The 20,007-nt window shown below is 49.1% G+C and overlaps 1 protein-coding gene across 3 annotated transcripts in view; it reads left to right on the top strand.

Moving 5' to 3' along the window:
* SH2D4A (SH2 domain containing 4A) overlaps nucleotides 1-20,007 on the top strand; it is a 74,043-nt gene that overhangs the window by 3,708 nt on the left and 50,328 nt on the right. For all 3 annotated transcript variants that reach the window (XM_067022737.1, XM_067022738.1, XM_067022739.1), the window contains exons 2-4: nucleotides 1,187-1,561; nucleotides 17,433-17,592; nucleotides 18,874-19,045. In XM_067022737.1, coding sequence (XP_066878838.1) covers nucleotides 1,381-1,561; nucleotides 17,433-17,592; nucleotides 18,874-19,045 — 513 coding nt within the window. In that variant the 5' untranslated portion in view covers nucleotides 1,187-1,380. The remainder of the gene's footprint in view (nucleotides 1-1,186; nucleotides 1,562-17,432; nucleotides 17,593-18,873; nucleotides 19,046-20,007) is intronic.

Here is a 20,007-nt window from a genome sequence, read left to right as displayed (position 1 = left end):
CAGGTGATGGAACTGGGAGAGCCATGGTGTGGCTAAGTGACTGGTCTGAGGTTTAAGCGCCTTTGAACTTGGTCTGGAGAAAAAGATATTTGAGAGGGCGTGGCTAGGTGGTGGGATTATTGAGGCATCGTAAGCACAAAAGGATTAGTCAGTTTCTTAGAACATAGGTGATCCTGGAAAGTCGAAATGAGTAAGCTTTTTTTTGTGTATCCTATTATACTGGAACCAAATCAACGTCTTTTTTTCAGAATGGAAATCTATACATTATTTCTTTCTGATTACAAAAATATGAAGGTTGGATATATATTTTTTTAAACAGCCCAAATAGAAACGTGTGAAGTAGAATGAAACCGCAGTGGCGTAGGCACCCCCATGGAACAACCTGTGTGCTTAGGTCCAAGGTTCCTTCCTCTGAGAAACGCTCTTACAGAACCAGGACCCTTTGTGATGAGCCTGGTCACCTCCACTCCCTCAGTTTATCTGGTGTGTAAATTTAGATCCTATTAAATTAGGTTATCTAGAAGAGGTACACCTAAAACCTGGTGACCTTCCAAAATGCACATGGATGTTCTCTTCTGCACCTGCCCAGTTTTCATGGTCCTAGTGTGTTGTCTGAACATTGCATTGTCCTTTTGTGAAGATGAGAGTACATAATTGGGTTGATTTCGTGCTACTTTTAAGGAGAAATGGGATAATGGCACTGTGGTCTAATTTTTATTGCTTCTTTTTCCTTCCTTGAGCATGGCTTAGGTGTGGTTTGGGTTTGCGTGGGTAATTCTGAGAAATCTCAAAAACGGTAATAACTTCTTTTAATTTCTCCCTGTGCCTTTGTCTCTTTAACCCTGTTCTTAGCCATGGACGTGGTGGTTTGTTGGGCTCTGAGGGAATAGTATGTTTGCTTAGTTGGGAGAAGGCCAAACCTCTGTTAATTTTTTTGTTTCCCTGAGATTGACCTGTAAAAGGTTAGGGTTTGTTTTGTTTTGTTTTGTTTTGTGATAAAGTATCTTTGGAAATTACAGGATACAGGTTACACAAACTCCTAACAAAGCTTGCTTCAGCTTTCTTGTGAAATGAAAAGCGATACTGTATTTCCTCCAAGCTTTATTCCTAAGCCTGTCCTGGCCCCATGTCTGCACATTTTAACACTTTTCAACACGGCCTGCGTTTTGGCTGTTGCTGTTTGCAGGTTCATGAGTGGCGTTTTGGACAGGATGCTTGGTGCCGGGAACCCAGAGCCAGTTTGTTGAATTACTGTCCCAGCCCCTCGAGTCTCGGGGAAGGTCTGCGGGTGCCCCCCAGGGCCAGCCCAGGTGAAGGCAGCCCTGGAAGCCATTTGCAAGAACTTTTGCCACAGGTGTAAAAGACTCCAGCCTTGCAAAGATGCTGAAACAGATACTGTCGGAGATGTACATAGATCCTGATCTGCTGGCAGAGCTCAGCGAAGAACAGAAACAGATCCTGTTCTTCAAGATGAGGGAGGAGCAGGTCCGCCGATGGAAAGAAAGAGAAGCAGCAATGGAAAAACAGGAGTCCTTGCCAGTGAAACCCAGACCAAAGAAAGGTAAGCGGAGCCCGCCTTGCCTGGGAGCCTACACATGGGACGCCTCCCTGCTCGTTCCCACGTTTCACACCAGTCAGAAGCAAGCCAGGTGCAAGGTCCAATTTGGCAGGTGGACCCTCAGTGTTACTGAGATTTTAATGGTGCAGTTTATTGACATGAAGTCTCCATGCTCGTGCATGTACACACACACACGCGCGCGCACACACACACACACACACGCACACACGTGGCAATTACCCTGGAGTTGTGAGGCCAAAAGCAGATCTCTTACTTGAAACCAGACTGATCTTAAGCTGCAGTAAAAAGTCACCCGTGGAGGTGGACTTGAGAGGAATTAAGCAAGAGTTCTATCCCCTTATTGTCACAGACAGCTAATATTCTGCTACCAGCGTGCAAAGTCTTTGTGTCAAAATCTTTGTAGCAATGCTGTTTGCATTTCCTAGATTCTACGAGATATTTCTTTGAGTTTTCTTTTTTAGGGAAATTCACTCTTAAAATGCAAATACTACTGAGAGGAAAAAAGTCATAATACTAATTTTTTAGTGTGAGATCATTTTTCAGATGTACTATGTCTTCCTGACTCAAGGAATCCCTGGTAACTTGAGAAGGCCTTTGGGGACCATGGGTGAGGAGGAATTCCTTGTACATCAGGCGTAAAGCATATACACACACAGATGTGGAAAAGCACACATTTAACATCCCCCCACACACACACACATTCTGTTATGGATGAATACCTATTTTGTTTAAAAAAAGCACAGTTTTCGGCTTTAAATTGTCAAAGTGTGGTGGGGAGCCTTTACTGAGTAATAGTCAATAGAAAGTTAATTGGTCTTAGTGATTTATTCCATGCCACTTCTTGCTATCATTTTGAAATTGTTAAACTGGGCATAGTTCAGAAAGCAAACCTGATGCCTTTACAGGAGTTGGAGCCACATTTGTGCTCTGGGTGGGGTCCCCTCTGTAGGAGAGCATTCCATTCTCTCTTAAAGGCAAAATGCTTGTAGGTTTTGCCTCTTTACTTTGTATTTACTTTTAAAGTTGCACTTGTTCACTTATAAGTGTTTATGAAATCCTATATTTGGGATGCTTTTTGTATAATAAAAAGTTATCATTTGGAAAAAAACAACACAGTTTTCAAGGTCACTTACAGAGAGGTATTCAAGATCAATTTCTCTTCATTTTTCATTAAGCCAGGAAAAATGAAATTTGATAAAACCATTCAGGGTTTCAAAGATTGAGAACATGAATCTAACTTGTATACACAGACTCAAAAAGGAAATCAGGTTAGTGACCTTTACCTTGTACTGCCTTTCATTAAAACCTTTTTCCAATTAAGCCTTTATATTTTTAAAAAATATGTATTTATTTGGCGGTGCCAGGTTTTAGTTGCTGTATGCGGGATCTTCGTTGCTGCGTGCGGGATCTTCATTGTGACATGCGGGATCTTTAGTTGCAGCATGCGGCACCTTTTAGAATTAAGCCTTTATAGTGATACAGAAATCAATATGAATATCTCATTTATTATTATTAGCATCAATGGCAGCTATTTATTAGACACCTGTTTTGTCAGACACCATGCAAAGCACTTTTACATACGTTATATGTCATCTTCACAATCTTTCTGCAAAATAGCTATCAATTGTCCTATTTTACAGATGGAGAAACTTAGAATCAGAGAAGTTCAGTAATAAATGCAAGGTCACACCAGCAGTTAGTGCTCAGATCTGCTGGGCTTCACAGTACCCTCCACTCTCCAAATAGATGCTCGTTTTTCCTTCTAGAGGTAACACGTCCAAACTGAAGCATGAGCTTTTATCTTTCTGAACTGGCTCCTTCATCTCCTTGCATCCTTCAGTCAGAGTTTACCAGGGATAACCAGGCCACTGGCACCATGCTGGTTGTGAACATAACACACAGATGTGGTGGGTGACTGAAGCCTGGTGACAGCAGAAGGGCTCCTGCCCCTGGAATCATGGGCCTGGGCTCTTCGAAACACTTCAGGCTTCTCACATTGGCTGAATTGTTCTCCTCGTGCTGACTTAAGACAATAATTTCCGTTTCTTTGCTTAAGTTCTTCCTTTGAAGGGTTTTGAATCTACCTCTTCAGAAACCTATGTTACTTTGTAAGTTAAGTGATCATAAAAAACGTATGTTGATTTACACAGTGGAATAGGTGTATACTTAACTCATCTAAGAAATACAACAAACTAGTGAATATAACAAAAAAGAAGCAGACTCACAGACGTAGAGAACAAACTGGTGGTTACCAGTGAGGGGGGCAGTGGGGAGGGGCATTGTAGGGGAGGGGGAGTGGGAGGTACAAACTACCGGGGGTGAGACAGGCTACAAGGGTGTATGTGCAACACGGGGAATAGAGCCAATATTTAAAAATAACTGTAGATGGAGTGTAACCTTTAAAATTGTATAAAAATTTTTAAAAGTGGGCTTCCCTGGTGGCTCAGTGGTTGAGAATCCGCCTGCCGATGCAGGAGACACGGGTTCGTGCCCCGGTCCGGGAAGATCCCACATGTCGCGGAGCGGCTGGGCCCGTGAGCCATGGCCGCTGCGCCTGCGCGTCCGGAGCCTGCGCTCCGCAACCGGAGAGGCCACAACAGTGAGAGGCCCGCGTACTGCTAAAAATAAATAAATAAATAAATAAAATAAAAGTAAATTAAAATCAGAAAAGTATCAAAAGAAAAAGGTGAAATTAATTTTAATATATTTTATTTTACCCAAGATACCCAAAATATGATCATATCAATATATAATGAATATGAAAGTATTAATGTGGTATTTTGCATTAATTTTCCTCCTACCGAGTCTCTGGTCATTTACCTGTCTAGCACACCTAAGCCCAGAGCAGCCTCATTTCATGTGCTCAGTAGTGACCTGTGGCCAGCGGCTACCAGACTGGACCCTGCAAGCTTCCGCCCTCTCGTTATGCCCCAACAGGCAGATGAGGTCCAGAATTCTGTCCCTCTCTAACAATAATATTTTCAGGCTACAATAGATCAGAAATGATTTTCTGATCTATTGCTGAGTTAAATCCATACTTCTGATTGTTTTTTAGCCTCTCCTACTTTAGCCTGAGGATTACTGAAAGGTGGACAGGTTCCTGGGATATAAAATATGCTAGTATCACTAAAAGTCTAGTGATGCTTTTTGAAAACTCACCACAGTAGGCTATATAGAGAAAACAATGACCGGATGACAGTGAAAGAACTGCTAAGTGGTGAGCTAGAATGGTAAAGGAATGGGGTGGACATAGATGTATTTATGAGCCAAGAAAAGGACAAGCTCAAAGCCACAGCCCAGCTACGAACCACTAAGGAAAAGTAGCACTTAAGTCAGCCAGACCGTCGAGGAGGAACACAGGCTGAGGGCTCGACAAGCAGCAGCTGCGGCCTCGTGCAGCATGGGGAGCCCCAGCCACGACAACGCGGCCTTGACTCTCTGTGGCTTGATCACCAAAGACAGAGCAAGATGAGACACAGAGGAGACCTGTCTTTGTAAGGGAAGTGGAGAAAGACTCTCAGACCTTTTCCTTTTCTGTAGTCAAAGAGGAACCACTGTGGTGCAAAACGTATTGTTCCAAGTGTTAAATTGAAGGGAGTAATGAACTTTTGTTGTGAAAAACTGGTAGAACTAGTCTCATAGCATTGTGGTCAGAAAAGATGCTTGATATGTTTTCAGTTTTCTTAAATTTACCGAGAGACTTGTTTTGTGGCTTAGCACAAGATCTATCCTGCAAACAGTTCCATGAGCACTTGCAAAGAATGTGTATTCTGCTGCTTTTGGATGGAAAGCCCTCAATATGTTTGTTAAGCCTATTTGGTCTAATGTGTCATTTAAGGCCGTGTTTCCTTATTGATTTTCTGTCTGGCTGATCTGTCCATTGCTGTAAGTGGTGAGTTAAAGTCCTGTACCATTATTGCATTACTGTCAATTTCTCCTTTGTCTGTTAATATTTGCCTTATATTTTGAGATGCTCATATGTTGGGTGCATATACAACTGGAACAATGTTACAATTGTTATATTTTCTTCCTGGATTGATCCCTTGCTCATTATGTAGTAACTTTTGTCTCTTATAACAATCTTTATTTTAAAGTCTATTTTATCAGATATAAATATTGCTACCCTGGCTTTTTTTTTTTTGCGGTACGCGGGCCTCTCACTGTTGTGGCCTCTCCCATCGCAGAGCACAGGCTCCGGACGCGCAGGCGCAGCGGCCATGGCTCACGGGCCCAGCCGCTCTGCGGCACGTGGGATCTTCCCAGACCGGGGCACGAACCCGTGTCCCCTGCATCGGCAGGCGGGCTCTCAACCACTGTGCCACCGGGGAAGCCCTCTGGCTTTTTGTTTTGTTTTGTTTTGTTTTCCATTGGCATGGAATACCTTTTTCCATCCCCTCACTTTCAGTCTGTATGTGTCTCTAGATCTGAAGTGAGTCTGCCTTTTTTTTTTAATTAATTAATTTATTTATTTATTTTTGGCTGTGTTGGGTCTTCGTTTCTGTGCGAGGGCTTTCTCCAGTTGCGGCGAGCGGGAGCCACTCTTCATCGCGGTGCGCGGGCCTCTCACTATCGCGGCCTCTCGTTGCGGAGACACGCGGGCTCAATAGTTGTGGCTCACGGGCCCAGCCGCTCCGTGGCATGTGGGATCCTCGCAGACCAGGGCTCGAACCCATGTCCCCTGCATCGGCAGGCAGACTTTCAACCACTGTGCCACCAGGGAAGCCCCAGATCTGAAGTGAGTCTCTTATAGGCAGTATATATATATGGGTCTTGTTTCTACATACATTCAGCCGGCCTACGTCTTTTGGTTGGAGCATCTAGTCCATTATTTACAGTTAAGGTAATTATCAATATGTTCTTATTGCCATTTTGTTAATGTTTTGGATTATTTTTTTTTAGGTTCCCCCCCCCTTCTTTTTTCTCTTCCCATGATTTGATGACTGTGTTATGTTTGGATTCTTTTTTTTTTGTGTGTGTATATCTATTATAGGTTTTCGGTTTGCTGTTACCAGGAGGTTTTGTATAGCAGCCTATATATATATATATATATATACGTGAATGTTTTAAGTTGCTGATCTCTTAATTTCAAATGCATTTTAAAAATCCTGCTTGTGTACTTTCCTCCCTCACAATTACTATTTTTGATATCATATTTTACATCTAATTGTTTTGTGTACCCCTTAACTGGTTATTATGGATATAGATGATATTACTACCTTTGTCTTTTAACCTCCTTGCTAGCTTTGTGTGTGGATGATCTCCTACCTTTACTGTATGTTTGCCTTTTTCATTTTGTAATTTTCTTATTTCTAGTTGTGGCCTTTTTCACCTAGAGGAGTTCCTTTAACATTTGTTGTAAAACCGCTTTGATGGTGCTGAACTCTTTTAGCTCTTGCTTGTCTGTAAAGCTTTTGATATCTCCATCGAATCTGAATGAGATCCTTGCTGGGTAGAGTATTCTTGGTTGTAGGTTTTTCCCTTTCATCACTTTAAATATGTCCTGCCACTCCCTTCTGACCTGCAGAAAAATCAGCTGATAGCCTTATGGGGCTTCCTTTGTATGTTATTTGTTGCTTTTCCCTTGCTGCTTTTAATATTCTCTATCTTTAATTTTTGTCATTTTAATCACAGTGTGTCTTGGTATGTTCCTCTTTGGGTTCATCCTGTATGGGACTCTGTGCTTCCTGGACTTGGGTGACTATTTCCTTTCCCAGGTTAGGGAAGTTTTCAGTTATATGTCTTCAAATATTTTCTCAGGCTCTTTCCCTCTCTCTTCTCCTTCTGGGCCCCTATAATGAGAATATTAGTGCATTTGATGTTGTCCTAGAGGTCTCTTAAACTGTCCTCATTTTTTTTTTCATTCTTTTTTCTTTTTTCCTGTTCAGCAGCAGTGATTTCTGCTACTCTGCCTTCCAGATCACCGATCCATTCTTCCGTATCGTTTAGTCTACTATTGATTCCTTCTAGTGTATTTTTCATTTCCGTTATTGTATTCTTCTCTGTTTGGTTGTTCTTTATATTTTCTAACTCTTTTGTTAAAAATTCAAACTTCTTGCTCTGTGCATCCAGTCTCCTCCAGAGATCTTTGATCGTCTTTACGAGCACTACCCTGAACTCTTTCTTGGGTAGATGGCCTGTCTCCACTTCACTTAGTTCTCCTTCTGGGGTTTTATCTTGTTCCTTCATCTGGAACGTGTTCCTCTGCTGCCTCATTTTGTCTAAGTTGTTATTTGTATTTTTATGTACGCGGTAGGTTAGTTATGTTTCTCGACCTCGGAAAAGTGGCCCTCTGTAGGAGATGTCCTATGTGTCCCAGCAGCGCACTCCCCCCTTGTCACTCAAGCTATAGGCTCTAGGAGTGCCCCCTAAGAGGACTGTGTCGGCCCTTCTGTCGTAGGGGCTGAGTATGTGGGCCATCTGGGAGGCTTGGTTGGTCCCCAGCCTGGTTGGTTCTCAGGCCCTGCCTTGTGTGGCTGCTGCTGGCTGCTGTGTAGATGGATCTGGTCATGAGGTGACTGGTTGAGGAATCCTAGGGGGCCCTGGGGCTAGTGCTGGCTCACTGGTGAGTGGAATCAGGGTACCAAAGACTCCAGGGATGTTGCGCACCCACTGACAGGTGAACGTAGGTCCTGGCACTAGTGCTGGATTGCTGGCAGAGAGAGCCAGGTCCTGGAGTGTGGCTTCAGGGCCCAGGGATCCCAGAACTCATTTCAAATCATTGGTGGTGGGGGAGCCAGTTTCTAGCACAGTTGGGTCTGGGGTCCGGGGTGTCCTGAAGCTTGTGCTGGCCTGCTAGTGGGCAGGGCCAGATCCCAGCTGGTCCCACAGTAGGGTCTGGCAAGCTGTGGGTGGGCTGGATCTGCAGGCTGTGGGATCATAGTTTTGTTGCTGCTGGTGTCTGCCTCCTGGCCAGTGAGTCTGGTCTAGAGACTAGTGCCTGCTTCCTGGAGCAAAGGGTCAGTACCTGCCCACTGGTGTGTGGAGTTAGGTCTTGGCCCCCTGGTGGGCAGGGCCAAGTCTAGAGGTATGTCCAGAGTCCACTGTGGGCTCAGGAAGTCTTTAGGCAGCCTGCTTATGGGTGGGGCTATGTCCCCATCCAGTTGGTGGTTTGGCCTGCATCCCAGGAGTGCTGCCCACAGGCTGTTGGGTGGGACCAGATCTTGGCGCTCATGAGCCAAGATGGCAGCCACCAACAGCAATGTTCTCACAGTAGAATGTTCCCATATATGTCTGCCACCAGTATTTATGGGCCCAGGTGATCCATAGCCACTCCCGCCTCTCTGGGAGACTCTCCAAGACCAACACGTAGGTCTGGCCCAGGCTCTTATCAAATTACTGCTTTTTGCCCTGGGTCCTGGTGCATGGGAGATTTTGTGTGTGCCCTTTAAGAGTGAAGTCTCTCTTTCCCCCACTCCTGTGGGGCTCCCGAAATTAAGCCCTGCTGGCCTTTAAAAGTCAAATACTCTGGGGGTCATCTTCCTCGTGTAGGAACTCTGGGCTGGGGAGGCTGATGGGGGCTCAGCACGCTCACTCCTGTTGGAGAACCTCTGCAGTACAATTATTCTCCAGCCTGTGGGTCACCCACCTGGAGTACAGGTCTCGATGTGGCTCCTTCTTTATGTCTTTAGTTGTAGAATATCTTTTCTTGAAGGCTCTGGTCTTTCTCATCGATGGTTGTCCTGCAGATAGTTGCGATGTTGGTGTGCTCGTGAGAGGAGGTAAGCTCAGGGTCTTTCTATTCTATCATCTTGGGCAAACTCCTCTTTTGATTTTTTTAATTGGGCTACTAGAAAATGTATAATTACAGGCGGAGTGCCCATTGGACAGCACTGCTCTAGACGGTAAACATGGCACCAGCCAGCACTGATTGAGCTGAGGGCATGTCAGACCCTGAACTCTGTGCTTAAATATATCATCTCATTAATCACAGCCAAGCCTGGAGCTGAGTTACCGTTCACCTTTTACAGGTGAGGACAGTGAGGCTGAAGGACCTTAATCACTTTCCCAGGGCGGCAACTAGTAAGTGACCCTGAGTCTGACTCTCCCGGAGCCAATGCTGTTGACAAACATACCACCCGTTCAGCTTACCTGGAGCTTTGTAACAGTTCCTGTTGTCTTCAGGTGCCCTGCTCGCATCTGAACGCGTGCTTGCATCGGCGTCCTGCCGTGGAGCATTTATTCTGTAAGATTCTCTCTGGTAGCACACACAAAGGAGGCTGCCTAGCAGTGGACCTCTCTCCAGCTGGCAGAAGCCGCACACAGGAGGCTGGCCTCTGGGCACCGTGTGTGGTGCCCGAGAGGCTCCGCGTGTGCCCCTGAAACAGACTCGGGCTTGTGAAATTTCATTTGGGGATTCTCAGGCAAGTTCTTTTATGCAAAACCTTCCCTTTTTCATGAAATGATGATGAGGCATTGCTTTGTGCCACCTGCCGTGTCTACTTCCTCCCCTCCCTTCATTCCTGACCCAGCGCGGTGACCTCTGCTGCTAGAGTCAGTTCTTAACGGCAGTTGATTCCTCAGCTGCGTCTGACGCTGTGAGTTGCCTGTCTCTCGTCGGTGTCATGGTCACTTGCTGTCTCCATGACTGCTTCTTCTTCGTCTCTGCTTGACCCTGAATACCTGTGTTCCCCGGGCGAGTCTCACTCTACACCGGTGGTTGGTAACCTTGAGGTGGGATTGAGGGGCCCATAGATTCCATGGAAAACTTATGAAAAGCTTGGACCAGCTCTCACACCCGCATTTCGAAGCCAGACCTTTCACCTGAGCTTTGGTTTCCATGTCAGTTACCCAATGAGCATCTCCGCTCAGAAGACCCTTAGGCCCTGCAAACTTGATGCAAAACCGAGTTCATCAGCATCACCATGGTTCTCGCCACCCCCCAGGCCTGGTCCTGCCTCTCAATCTCCACCATGATCTGTGGCCCTGAGTCACCAAAGCCAGAAACCTGGGAGTCCCCTGGTTACTCCTGACCTCACTGCACCCCATCTGCTCTGCTCCATCCCAGGGAGGTTTTCCCCACCAACCTGCTTGTGTGTTAGTGTGTGCCGGCCAGAAGCCTTGTATTTATGCTGTTTCATTTAATCCTCGCAAGAATCCAGGGAGGTGAACGTTGCCCCCTTATTCTTACAAATGAGGAAACAAACTTGGAGAAAGTAACTTGTGTGGGTCACTGGTGGAGTCAGGGTGTGAACTCAGGTCCAGGTCTACTCCAGGTGTGTTCTGAGCCACTGGTCCTGGCGCTGTCTGTGCCCCTTACTCTGGGCTGGATGGTGTAACGGACTTGGTGTCTTATGCGTTGAGCACCGGATGCAGATGCTCACTGGCTGCCTTTCCCTTTCACCTCCACGAGCTGTGGACTCAGCGGGCCTCCCACCTGGCTCATCTTCTCGCTTGTCTGTGCCACCACCTGCTTCCCTGGACCATGGCGCCATGCACGTTCTCCAGCTTCCTTCCTGTCCTTTTGTCTCTATAGTAAGCATATGCATTTTTGAAGTTTTAAAAGATGGACCTGTGTTAGTCACTGCAGGATTATTACCCAGGTTAACCTCAGGAAGTGCCTGTAGGACTGGGCCTTGTTCTTCACTAAATGCACATGAGGCTGGAGCTGTCCAGCTCTGCAGGGCCGTGAGGGCACATGACAGTGACCCCACAGCCAGCTTGCTCAGCAGAGCCCTGCACGTTGTTCATTTCCTGCCATTCCTATTGGTGGGCTTCCTTTTTTGCTCTCAAAAGTATTTCCGTTTGGACGATGCGTCAGAGGTGGCTCTAAACACAGGTTTTACCATCTCACAGCCGAGTTATGAATTCTGGTTCCAGTTTCACCACCTCTATGATCTTGGGCAAGTTGCCCTCCCTAAGCCTCAATTTCCTTGTGGTCAAGTAGGGTTAGTAACAGCCTCGGTGATGCTCTAAGTATTTCAAGGCAGACCTGGCACGGGCATCAGTCAGAAGGGACATGGCCATAACACCCGAGTCCCGGAGGCCCCACCGGCCAGGCATTCATTCACCCTTTGGTTTCTGGGTTGGAGGTGGGTGACCTAGAGGAGCGGCCAGAGTGGCGGGAGAGTCCTGGGACGTTGTGAGTTCAGGGAGCATATGGACACGGCAGCCTGGGGTTGCTAGGAGCCCTGCTTCTGTCAGCCCTGGTGTAGTTCATGTGTGATGTGTTAGGGGCCCCGGTTCTGTTGCTCCTCTGGCTTCTGTTCTCCAAGTCCATGGTCTTCTCTCAGTGGAGGTAGAGCACGTGATTCTCCCTCTCTCCATCCCTCTCCCTCTCATGAGCACCTGCTACTGTGCTCGTCCCTCTAAGTGGATCAGCCGGAGTGGAGACCAGGTGCTGACTCTGAGGCGCAGTCATAGCCCCAGGGGTCGCGTTGACCTCAGTGGAGGAGACGACCCTGCTGACACCTCCGGGCGCTGCCTCCTGCCCCCTGCAGGCCTGACACGTGCTGCATGAGTGGCGTCACCCTCCCCTGTCAGAGTGCAATGGGCCTGGCCATGGCCTTGCCAAGGACGTGCGTGACCTGGCACTGTTTTTGTGTTTTGCTGTTTTCTACAGCACTGCCTCTTGAGTCCCTAAGAGCAAACTTGAGAGCACTGCAGCATAGAAACATGAGTCTAAGACTAAGAAACAAGCTCATAATTCAATGGAGGCGCTGTAGCAGGTCCCTTTCTCACTGTCCTCTGAGTTGGAGTCAACAGGAGGCCCAGGACACCTGGAGAGCATTAAGTCAGGACAAGTTGCAGTGCCTGCCCTGTTAACACCCCTTATGCTTGTACCTTTACCTTAAGGAGGCACACTGGGGACTGAACGTGGTTCCGTGCAGCCAGGTTTCAACTCTAAGCAGCCGAGCTTTTCTCTCTCCTCAAAAGCACCCTCTTTCCCTGCTCTCTCCTGTCCCTGTGTCCCCACCCCCGGCCTGGTCCCTGGCATCCGTACTTCTTCCCCTCCCTGCAACCCAGTGGAAGCATCCACGTTCCCCCGAGTGCCTGGGCTGCTCTGTCCTGCCCGTGGGCGCAGCAGGTCATGGCAGGAGCTCAGTGATGCCTGCTGAGCCCCGCCGAACCCTCTTTGCTCCTCCCCTAGTAACTTGTGCCCAGTCCTTTGTGTCCCCATGCAGCCTGCCCCATCCGTCTGAAGTGACCGTCTCTGAGGTCAGAACCTCTCCTCTCCAGGAGGCAAGACACCCTCCCCACTCTCCTTCCAGTTATTCAGGAGTCAGAATTCCCTCTCCCGCTTTTTCCTTTTGAATCAGGACTCTCCTTCCCGTCTTTTCTTCTGTGTCCTGACGAAGCACATGCTTTTACGAGCGTCTCTCCTGGGTTTTGTTCTCCGGGCCAGCGGCGTCCACGATGGCATCTGTAAAGTAACCCCCACATTCACACCGGGCATCCCGACCTCACTGTAAACTGCAATTCCATGTTGCAGGTATGGGCTCAACCTTGCCGTCTGGGTTTCTAGTAAAATTGATAATAGTTTATTCTTCGTTTCCCCAAACGTTCACTACCTAACTCCTCGAACACATGTATTTTCTTGACGTCACTGTTTATCATCCCACGTCCTCAAACCTTCGGCCTCATCTTTGAGTCCTTCCTTGCCTCGGCCGCCCAGACGCCATCGCCCCGTTGGAGGCCGTCTTCCCCTCGCTCAGGCCTGGCCGGCCTCACCCCTCTTCTCTCCACCCTTCATCTCCTGCAACATCATTGTACACCCGCTGCACACCGCCTGGTCTGGGTCGCGGACGCGCTGCAGGGCTTCCTGGTCCTGGCACCACCTACACAGAGATTGTCCTGGACTCTTTTTATAATTGAAGTCGAGGTGATTTACAATACTGCGTTAGATTCAGGTGTGCAGCATAGGGTTTGGTTTTGGGGTTTTTTGGCAGATTAGATTTGATTCTAGATTATTATAAGATACTGAATATAATTATATAGTAGGTATAATTATACAGTAGAATAATTATACAGTGCTATATGGTAGGTCCTTGTTTATCTATTTTATGTACCTGTTATGTAGTTTGCATCTGTTAATCCCATACTCCTAATTTATCCCTCTCCCCTTTAGTAACCATAAGTTTGTTTTCTATGTCTATGAGTCTGTTTCTGTTTTATATATGGATTCATTTGTATTATTTTTAGATTCCACATATAAGCGATATTATATAGTATTTGTCTTTCTTTGTGTGACTTACTTCATTTAGTATAATATTCTCGAGGTCCATCCATGTTGCTGCAAATGGCAATGTTTCATTCTTTTTTATCATCTGTTGATGGACACTTGGGTTGTTTCCATGTCTTGGCTATTTTAAATCATGCTGCTATGAACATTGGGGTGCATGTATCTTTTTGAATTAGAGTTTTCTCCAGATATATGTCCAGTAGTGGGATTGCTGGGTGGTATGGTAGTTCTATTTTTAGTTTTTTAAGGAACCTCCATACTGTTCTCCATAGTAGATGCACCAATGTACATTCCCACCAACAGTGTAAGAGGGTTCCCTTTTCTCCACACCCTCTTTAGCATTTATTATTTGTGGACTTTTTGATGATGGCCATTCTGACTGGTGTGAGTTGATAGCTCATTGTGGTTGATTTGCATTTCTCCAATAGTTAGCGAAGTTGAGCATCTTTTCATTTGCTTGTTGACCATCTGTATGTCTTCTTTAGAAAAACATCTGTTTAGGTTTTCTGCTCCTTTTTTGATTGGGTTGTTTATTTTTTTGATATTGAGTTCTATGAGCTGTCTGTATATTTTGAATATTAACCCCTTGTTGTTTGCATCGTTTGCAAATATTTTCTCCCATTCCATAGGTTGTTTTTTCATTTTGTTGATGGTTTCCTTTACTGTGCAAAAGCTTATACGTTTGGTTAGGTCCCATTTGTTTACTTTTTGCTTTTATGTCTTTTGCCTTGGGAGACTGACCTAAGAAAACATTGGTACAATTTATGTCAGAGGAGGTTTTGCCTGCGTTCTCTTCTAGGAGTTGTATGGTGTCATGTCTTACAGGTGTGGACTCTTGCTTGGTCACTCAGACCAAGAACATGGAGCTAATGCTTTTTGAGCACTTGTCACATGACAGGCCTGTGAGTTCAGACTCATTACCTGTGTTTTATCAAAGAGGGAACTCCGGCTCGGAGAATATTGTGATGTATACATGGTCACGTGAAGAGTTGGTAGAAGCACTGGGATTTTAGTACCACTTGCTGGCTTTATGCAACACAGGGCCTAAATTTAAACCCTTCAGCCTGGTGTCTGGAACCTGTGCCAGGCGGCCACCTGCTCCCCCTGCATGACCCTCAGCCCACGGCCAGGTGGCTTCTAAAGCCTGTCGGCCCTGGTGGAGACCCTTGTTGCCCATGGCCCCATGTTGATTCCCTTCTCTGATCTTGGTCATGCTGTTCCTTGTGTCCTGCACCAAACCCAGCCCTATTCTCTGTCCAGATTCCATATCCATCCTCCCAAACTGAACACAAAGAACTTCTTATTTTTTCCCTGTCCTTCCGAAGCATCCTCCATCCTCTGAATCCTCGATGGACTAAAGTCTCTCGTGGTAACAGTGTATGTCCCCGGCCCTCCACACGTCCCGCAGCACTTCAACACCCCTCCCCAGTTACTGCTACTTTTCTAGGTAACTAGTTGGTCAGCGCCTGCCTCCCCCAGCTAGAAGGAGGGACTGGTCTGTCTTGTGTGTAAGTGTTCACGCGTGTCTACCTCAGGGCCTGGCACATAGCAGATACACAGTGAAGTCCATTAAGTCAGTGACCTACCACCCTACCCTTTCTCTCCCAGGCTCTGGGTGACCTGCAGGAGGACGTTTCACCCCACATCTCCGCAGCCCCCAGCCCTGCATCCTGCCAGCGTTAGGAACGCAGTAGGATTTTGTGGAAGGAGCTACACGGAGGCCCTGCTAGCCCCCCTGTCCTGGTACGAAGCAGAGGGCACCAGGCCGACACTCACGTTACTGGAATGATTCCGCCTCCCTGGGTTCAGGGAGCTGTGTGGGCCCCCTGGAGGACCCCAGTGTCTTCAGAGCAGAGGCCCCTGTCAGGGCCGCTAAATCTGACACATCCTATCTAATTCCCTTTCTTCCTGCCCCAGAGCCTCTGCCTCTTTACTAGGCGTCAGCACTCTGTCCTCTCCTTTGCTGCCCCTCCCTTTCCTTTCTAAGGCCCTCCTGTGTTCACAGGGTCTCTGGGATTTCGGTCCGCGCAGAGCAGGGCCCTCCCCGCCGAGAGTCACGCCCCCGCCCGGCCCCGCCCACTCCCACTGTGCTCTGGGGCCAGGGCGGGGCGGGGGCGGACACGGCTGGGGGGGGGGTTGGGGGGGTGGAGCGTGTGTCGCTGTCCTGAGCAGGGCTGTGGGGACCTGTGGTCCCCTCCTGCGTCCCCTGGCTCTTGGCCTCTCTCCTCTGCGGCCACCTTCCTCCTGCTGCCAAAACTGTCGGGTAGGTGGTTACTTAGGCGAAGGTTGAGACGTGGGCAGAGTGAAAATACTCTTAGCTGCCCTAGAGAGGTAATAAAGGGGTTCTGTGAGGTCTGCCAGCTTTCCACGGTTAATGAACCAGCGGGCCTTTCCTCAAAAGAGCCAGAGCTGGCTGGGCCTCCCCCGGCCCCCAAGCCCCAGGGCTCACGTGGGACCGACCCTCCGTCACACCTGTTCCACCCGTGAGCACAGAATGTTTGGCTCCTGTTGTGGTGAAGACTGTGACCCTGCCCCCTCAAATATCCTCTTTAGAGCACTGTCCCCAGAACACCTCTGTGGCCCCCGAGGAAGGTGGAAGGCGCCCAAAGAAAGAGCAAGCCTGGCCCTGAGCAGCTGCTTTTTTAACGTGTCCTGAGGCAACAGCAGGACGTGAGTCCACAGCACGTTGGACAGAGATGCTTTCACTGGAACCCGTCCTCTACTTCCTGTGACGTGGCCACGGCCCGGCCTGCATGCCAGCAGCTGCCCGTGTCACACACTCAACACCAGTGGCTAGTGTGGGTCCTCAGGCCCAGGCACCTTGACCAGCCGTGGACCATGAGAGCCCTGGTGAGTCCCCTCTGGGGCCTTCAGGTTTAGGAATGCCCACCCCCTCTCCTGGGAATGGCCCACCGTCCCAGGTTTCAGGGAACATGACCTGTGTGGCCGCATCTGAGGAGCAGGAACTGGAGAGAATGTAACACAACCCCAGCTGGGAGCAGGCGTAAACACACGGTTATTCAAGTAGCTTCCTTCCCCGCCTCACACTTCGGGCGTGTCAGCTCTCACGGGCTGGCCCGAGTCTCTGAGCTGGCACGTCCGTCGGTCAACAGCACGGGGGACGGTGGCGCCAGCCTCTCCCGAGAGTCTGTCGTGTGTCAGACACCTGGGGACCTGCCTGCACGGCTGTCGCCACCTCCCCACAGACATCCTCCCGAGTAGATGCTAGCGTTCCCATTTTGCAGATAAGGAAATGGAGGCTTAGGGAGATTAAATTATTTGTCCAAGTCACACAGCTAAGTGGCAGGGCTAGGATTTAGACTAAAGCCGGTCTGACTCTCAAGTGTTTGCCTTGTATTCAGCAATGAAACCTAGAAATGTGGTGGACCCCCCAAGCCCCGGAGCAGCCGGGTTGCAGGGAGGTTCTTAGGCTGTAGTTGCTCTGGTGCCTGATGCGGCTCCGTTACCCTAAAGATAATGCAGACAGTGCCAGCTTTCTTCCCATCTCGCGTCTTCGCTTAGAAAAGGGCACCACGTTCATCCTATCTTCAAACAAACGTACTGCAGCCCACACGGGCTTTGCCTCATCTGACTTTTAAACACTGTAATGATGGAGAAAGCATCCTGACCCATGGCTAAAGATACTTGTTCATCCAAATTCTGTTTTGCCTGCAGACAACAGCAAATCGGTTCATTGGAAACTGGGAGCCGACGAGGAAGTCTGGGTGTGGGTGATGGGTGAGCACCACCTCGATAAACCCTACGACGCGCTCTGCGATGAGATCCTCGCCCAGAGGGCACGGCTGAAGGCGGAGCAGGAGGTGCGGGAGCTCAGGTATGAACCCGCGGGGCCTTGAGGGACTGGCCAGGCGCCACGCAACAGGGCTGCGAGGCCTCTGGCTCTCAGACCCTGTGGGGGGCCAGGTGGGACTTGACGGCGCACGGTGACTCCCAGTTTCTGGAAAGTTCCTTCCGACTTCCGGCGGCCCCTTCATTTTCACGGCGCCACCATGTCGGCCGTTTCGCTTTCCCGCCTGGGCGTGGAGGTGGTTCCCCGGTGACCCCGGGCTTCCCTAGCCTCGCGCTGGAACAGTGCAGCTGTGGGAGGGGGTGAGGCGCGGGGACCCCTCGGGCTTCAGGCTCCGGGGGCCCCGGAGGAAGCGGGCCCGAGGGTGCTTGTCTGTGCTGGGTGCTGGGAGCTCAGGGACGGACCAGGAGCTCGCGGTCCAGGAGGAGAAACAGGCAGACACACGGGCTGTGCTGTGCGCCGGGACTAAGGCCAGGCAGGGGTTCCCCGAGCCATCATCCTGACCCACGGCCGTGAGCCCTGAAAGGTAAGTAGTTTTCAAGCTACAGAGGGTCAGGCCGGACAACGCAGGCAGCGGGGTCATCTGGACCGCTCGATGGAGCGTGTATGGCGCTTTTGGGTGATGGTGAGTCCTGCTGCCTGTTTGGGGTGCACAGGGGTGAGGGGGCCGTGCTCTGAAGTGCCTGGAAGGCCAGGTTTAGGAGTTCGGACCTTATTCTGTGACAGTGAGGAGGTGGTGAGTGAGGAAGCGACGTGATCGACTGCAGAGACAGGAAGGTAGCTTGGGTGGGAGCAGTGAGGCAGGGGACGGGTCCCCCGTGCTGGGTGCCAGGGTGGCCTCTGCAAAGTGTTGGCAGCCCCGTGCGAGCGGGGAAATAGGAACAGACACGTGGGCCTCTCTTCCGTGCCACAGTCCTGTGACTTCACCACCGTAAGTGCGCACACGGAGAGAAAGGGACTCTTTGCTGCTGATGACACAGAGGCCGTGCGCTCTGGCTGTTTAGCTTCTGAACCAGGAGCCGGGCAGACCTGGGTTTCAGTCCTGGCTGCTGCGTGGCCTTGGATGAGTGATACCATTATTTTGAGCCTCTTAGAGCAAAGCAAGGATAACAGCGCCTTCCTCACAGGGTTCTTATGAGGATTGAGTTAATGTCTTTAAATACCTAGCAAAGGGCTCAGCCTACCATCAGCGCTCAGTAAACGGTACCCATGACTGGTTTCCACGTAATTTGAATGCAGACCTCTACTCTGGGAAAGCTGTCTTTGTTGAAGACTGTTTTTGAAAATTCCACATCTGTTTCTCTTCAGAAAAACTCAGTCCAGAGAATTCATCAGTGGCTTGAAACCAAAGTCACACTCCTCGGATGTGCGGGCGCCAGGTGACCGGGAGCCTCGGAGCACGTGTGAGAAGGCGGCAGAAGAGGGGAGACGCGGGCGCGGCCGCGGGCCAGCTTCACCCCTCGAAGAGGAGAAAACGCCCGTGAGTCTTTCCTGTCTGTAAATGTGCGGAATTTCATGACGGGCGAGATGAAGGTATTGGGGCCGCTGAGCGTCAGGATGTGCTAAACTGGCTTTTCGGGGAAAAATCCCTCCCAGCTTGAAGGCCCTGCTGTTATTCCTTGTTGGGAGATTCGGGAGTTTGGCTCACCTGCTTTTTCATAAACAGTATAAGGCACCCTTTTCCACGGGAGAAGGTGTCGGGGAAGAACTCTAGATATAAAACTGTGCATTTCCAGATACTTCCGGGATTATTTTCCCGTGTTATGTGCCTTCTATAATGGCCCGGCAGACGCTTTCTTGAAGGGCCAGATGGTGGACCACGGAGCTTCTGGGCCCTGCGGCCTCTGTCGCAGGTGTGCTCGGGCTGTGGCCACTTTACTCACCAGGATGGTTGGGGCCGGGTCTGGTGCTTGGGCTGCGGTTTGCTGGGCCTGCCTATAGCACGGGCACCTCCGGGACCTAGATGTGTCCTAACGGGTCTCCCCTTTTGTTGAGGACAGAGCATCAGTGTCTCTTGGCTTTCATAGATTCTGCCTGGGCGTGTGAAACAGCTGTTGTCTCAACACAACAGCATCCTATACTCAGAACAAGGATGAATTCTCTTAGGTCAGGTGGTTTAAAAAGCTCAAACGTAATTTGCGGCTTGGATTGTGGTTTGGAAGAATAATGAAACTATACGGTGAAGTATTTCTTCTACCAACAATTGAATCACCCTGAGAACTGCCAGGGGATTTGCAGCTGTGTGGCTTCCATTAGGTCTCTGGCTCTATGACGCTGTGTGTGCTCTTTACCTCTTGGAGGCTGTCAGGTGGGAGGTACATTGAGGAGAAGATCCCAAGATTGATTGATTTACTCATGCAGTGAACAAGTACCCATCATGTGCTAGGCTTGAGGTGACAATGCAGGAGTGAAAATAGAATCACTGCTGTCATGAATTTCGTA

Source organism: Kogia breviceps, chromosome 20 (assembly GCF_026419965.1).
Source record: "Kogia breviceps isolate mKogBre1 chromosome 20, mKogBre1 haplotype 1, whole genome shotgun sequence".
Taxonomy (NCBI): domain Eukaryota; kingdom Metazoa; phylum Chordata; class Mammalia; order Artiodactyla; family Physeteridae; genus Kogia; species Kogia breviceps.
The sequence above is the reverse complement of the archived record's forward strand: the minus strand, read 5'-3'. Positions and strand labels throughout refer to the sequence as shown.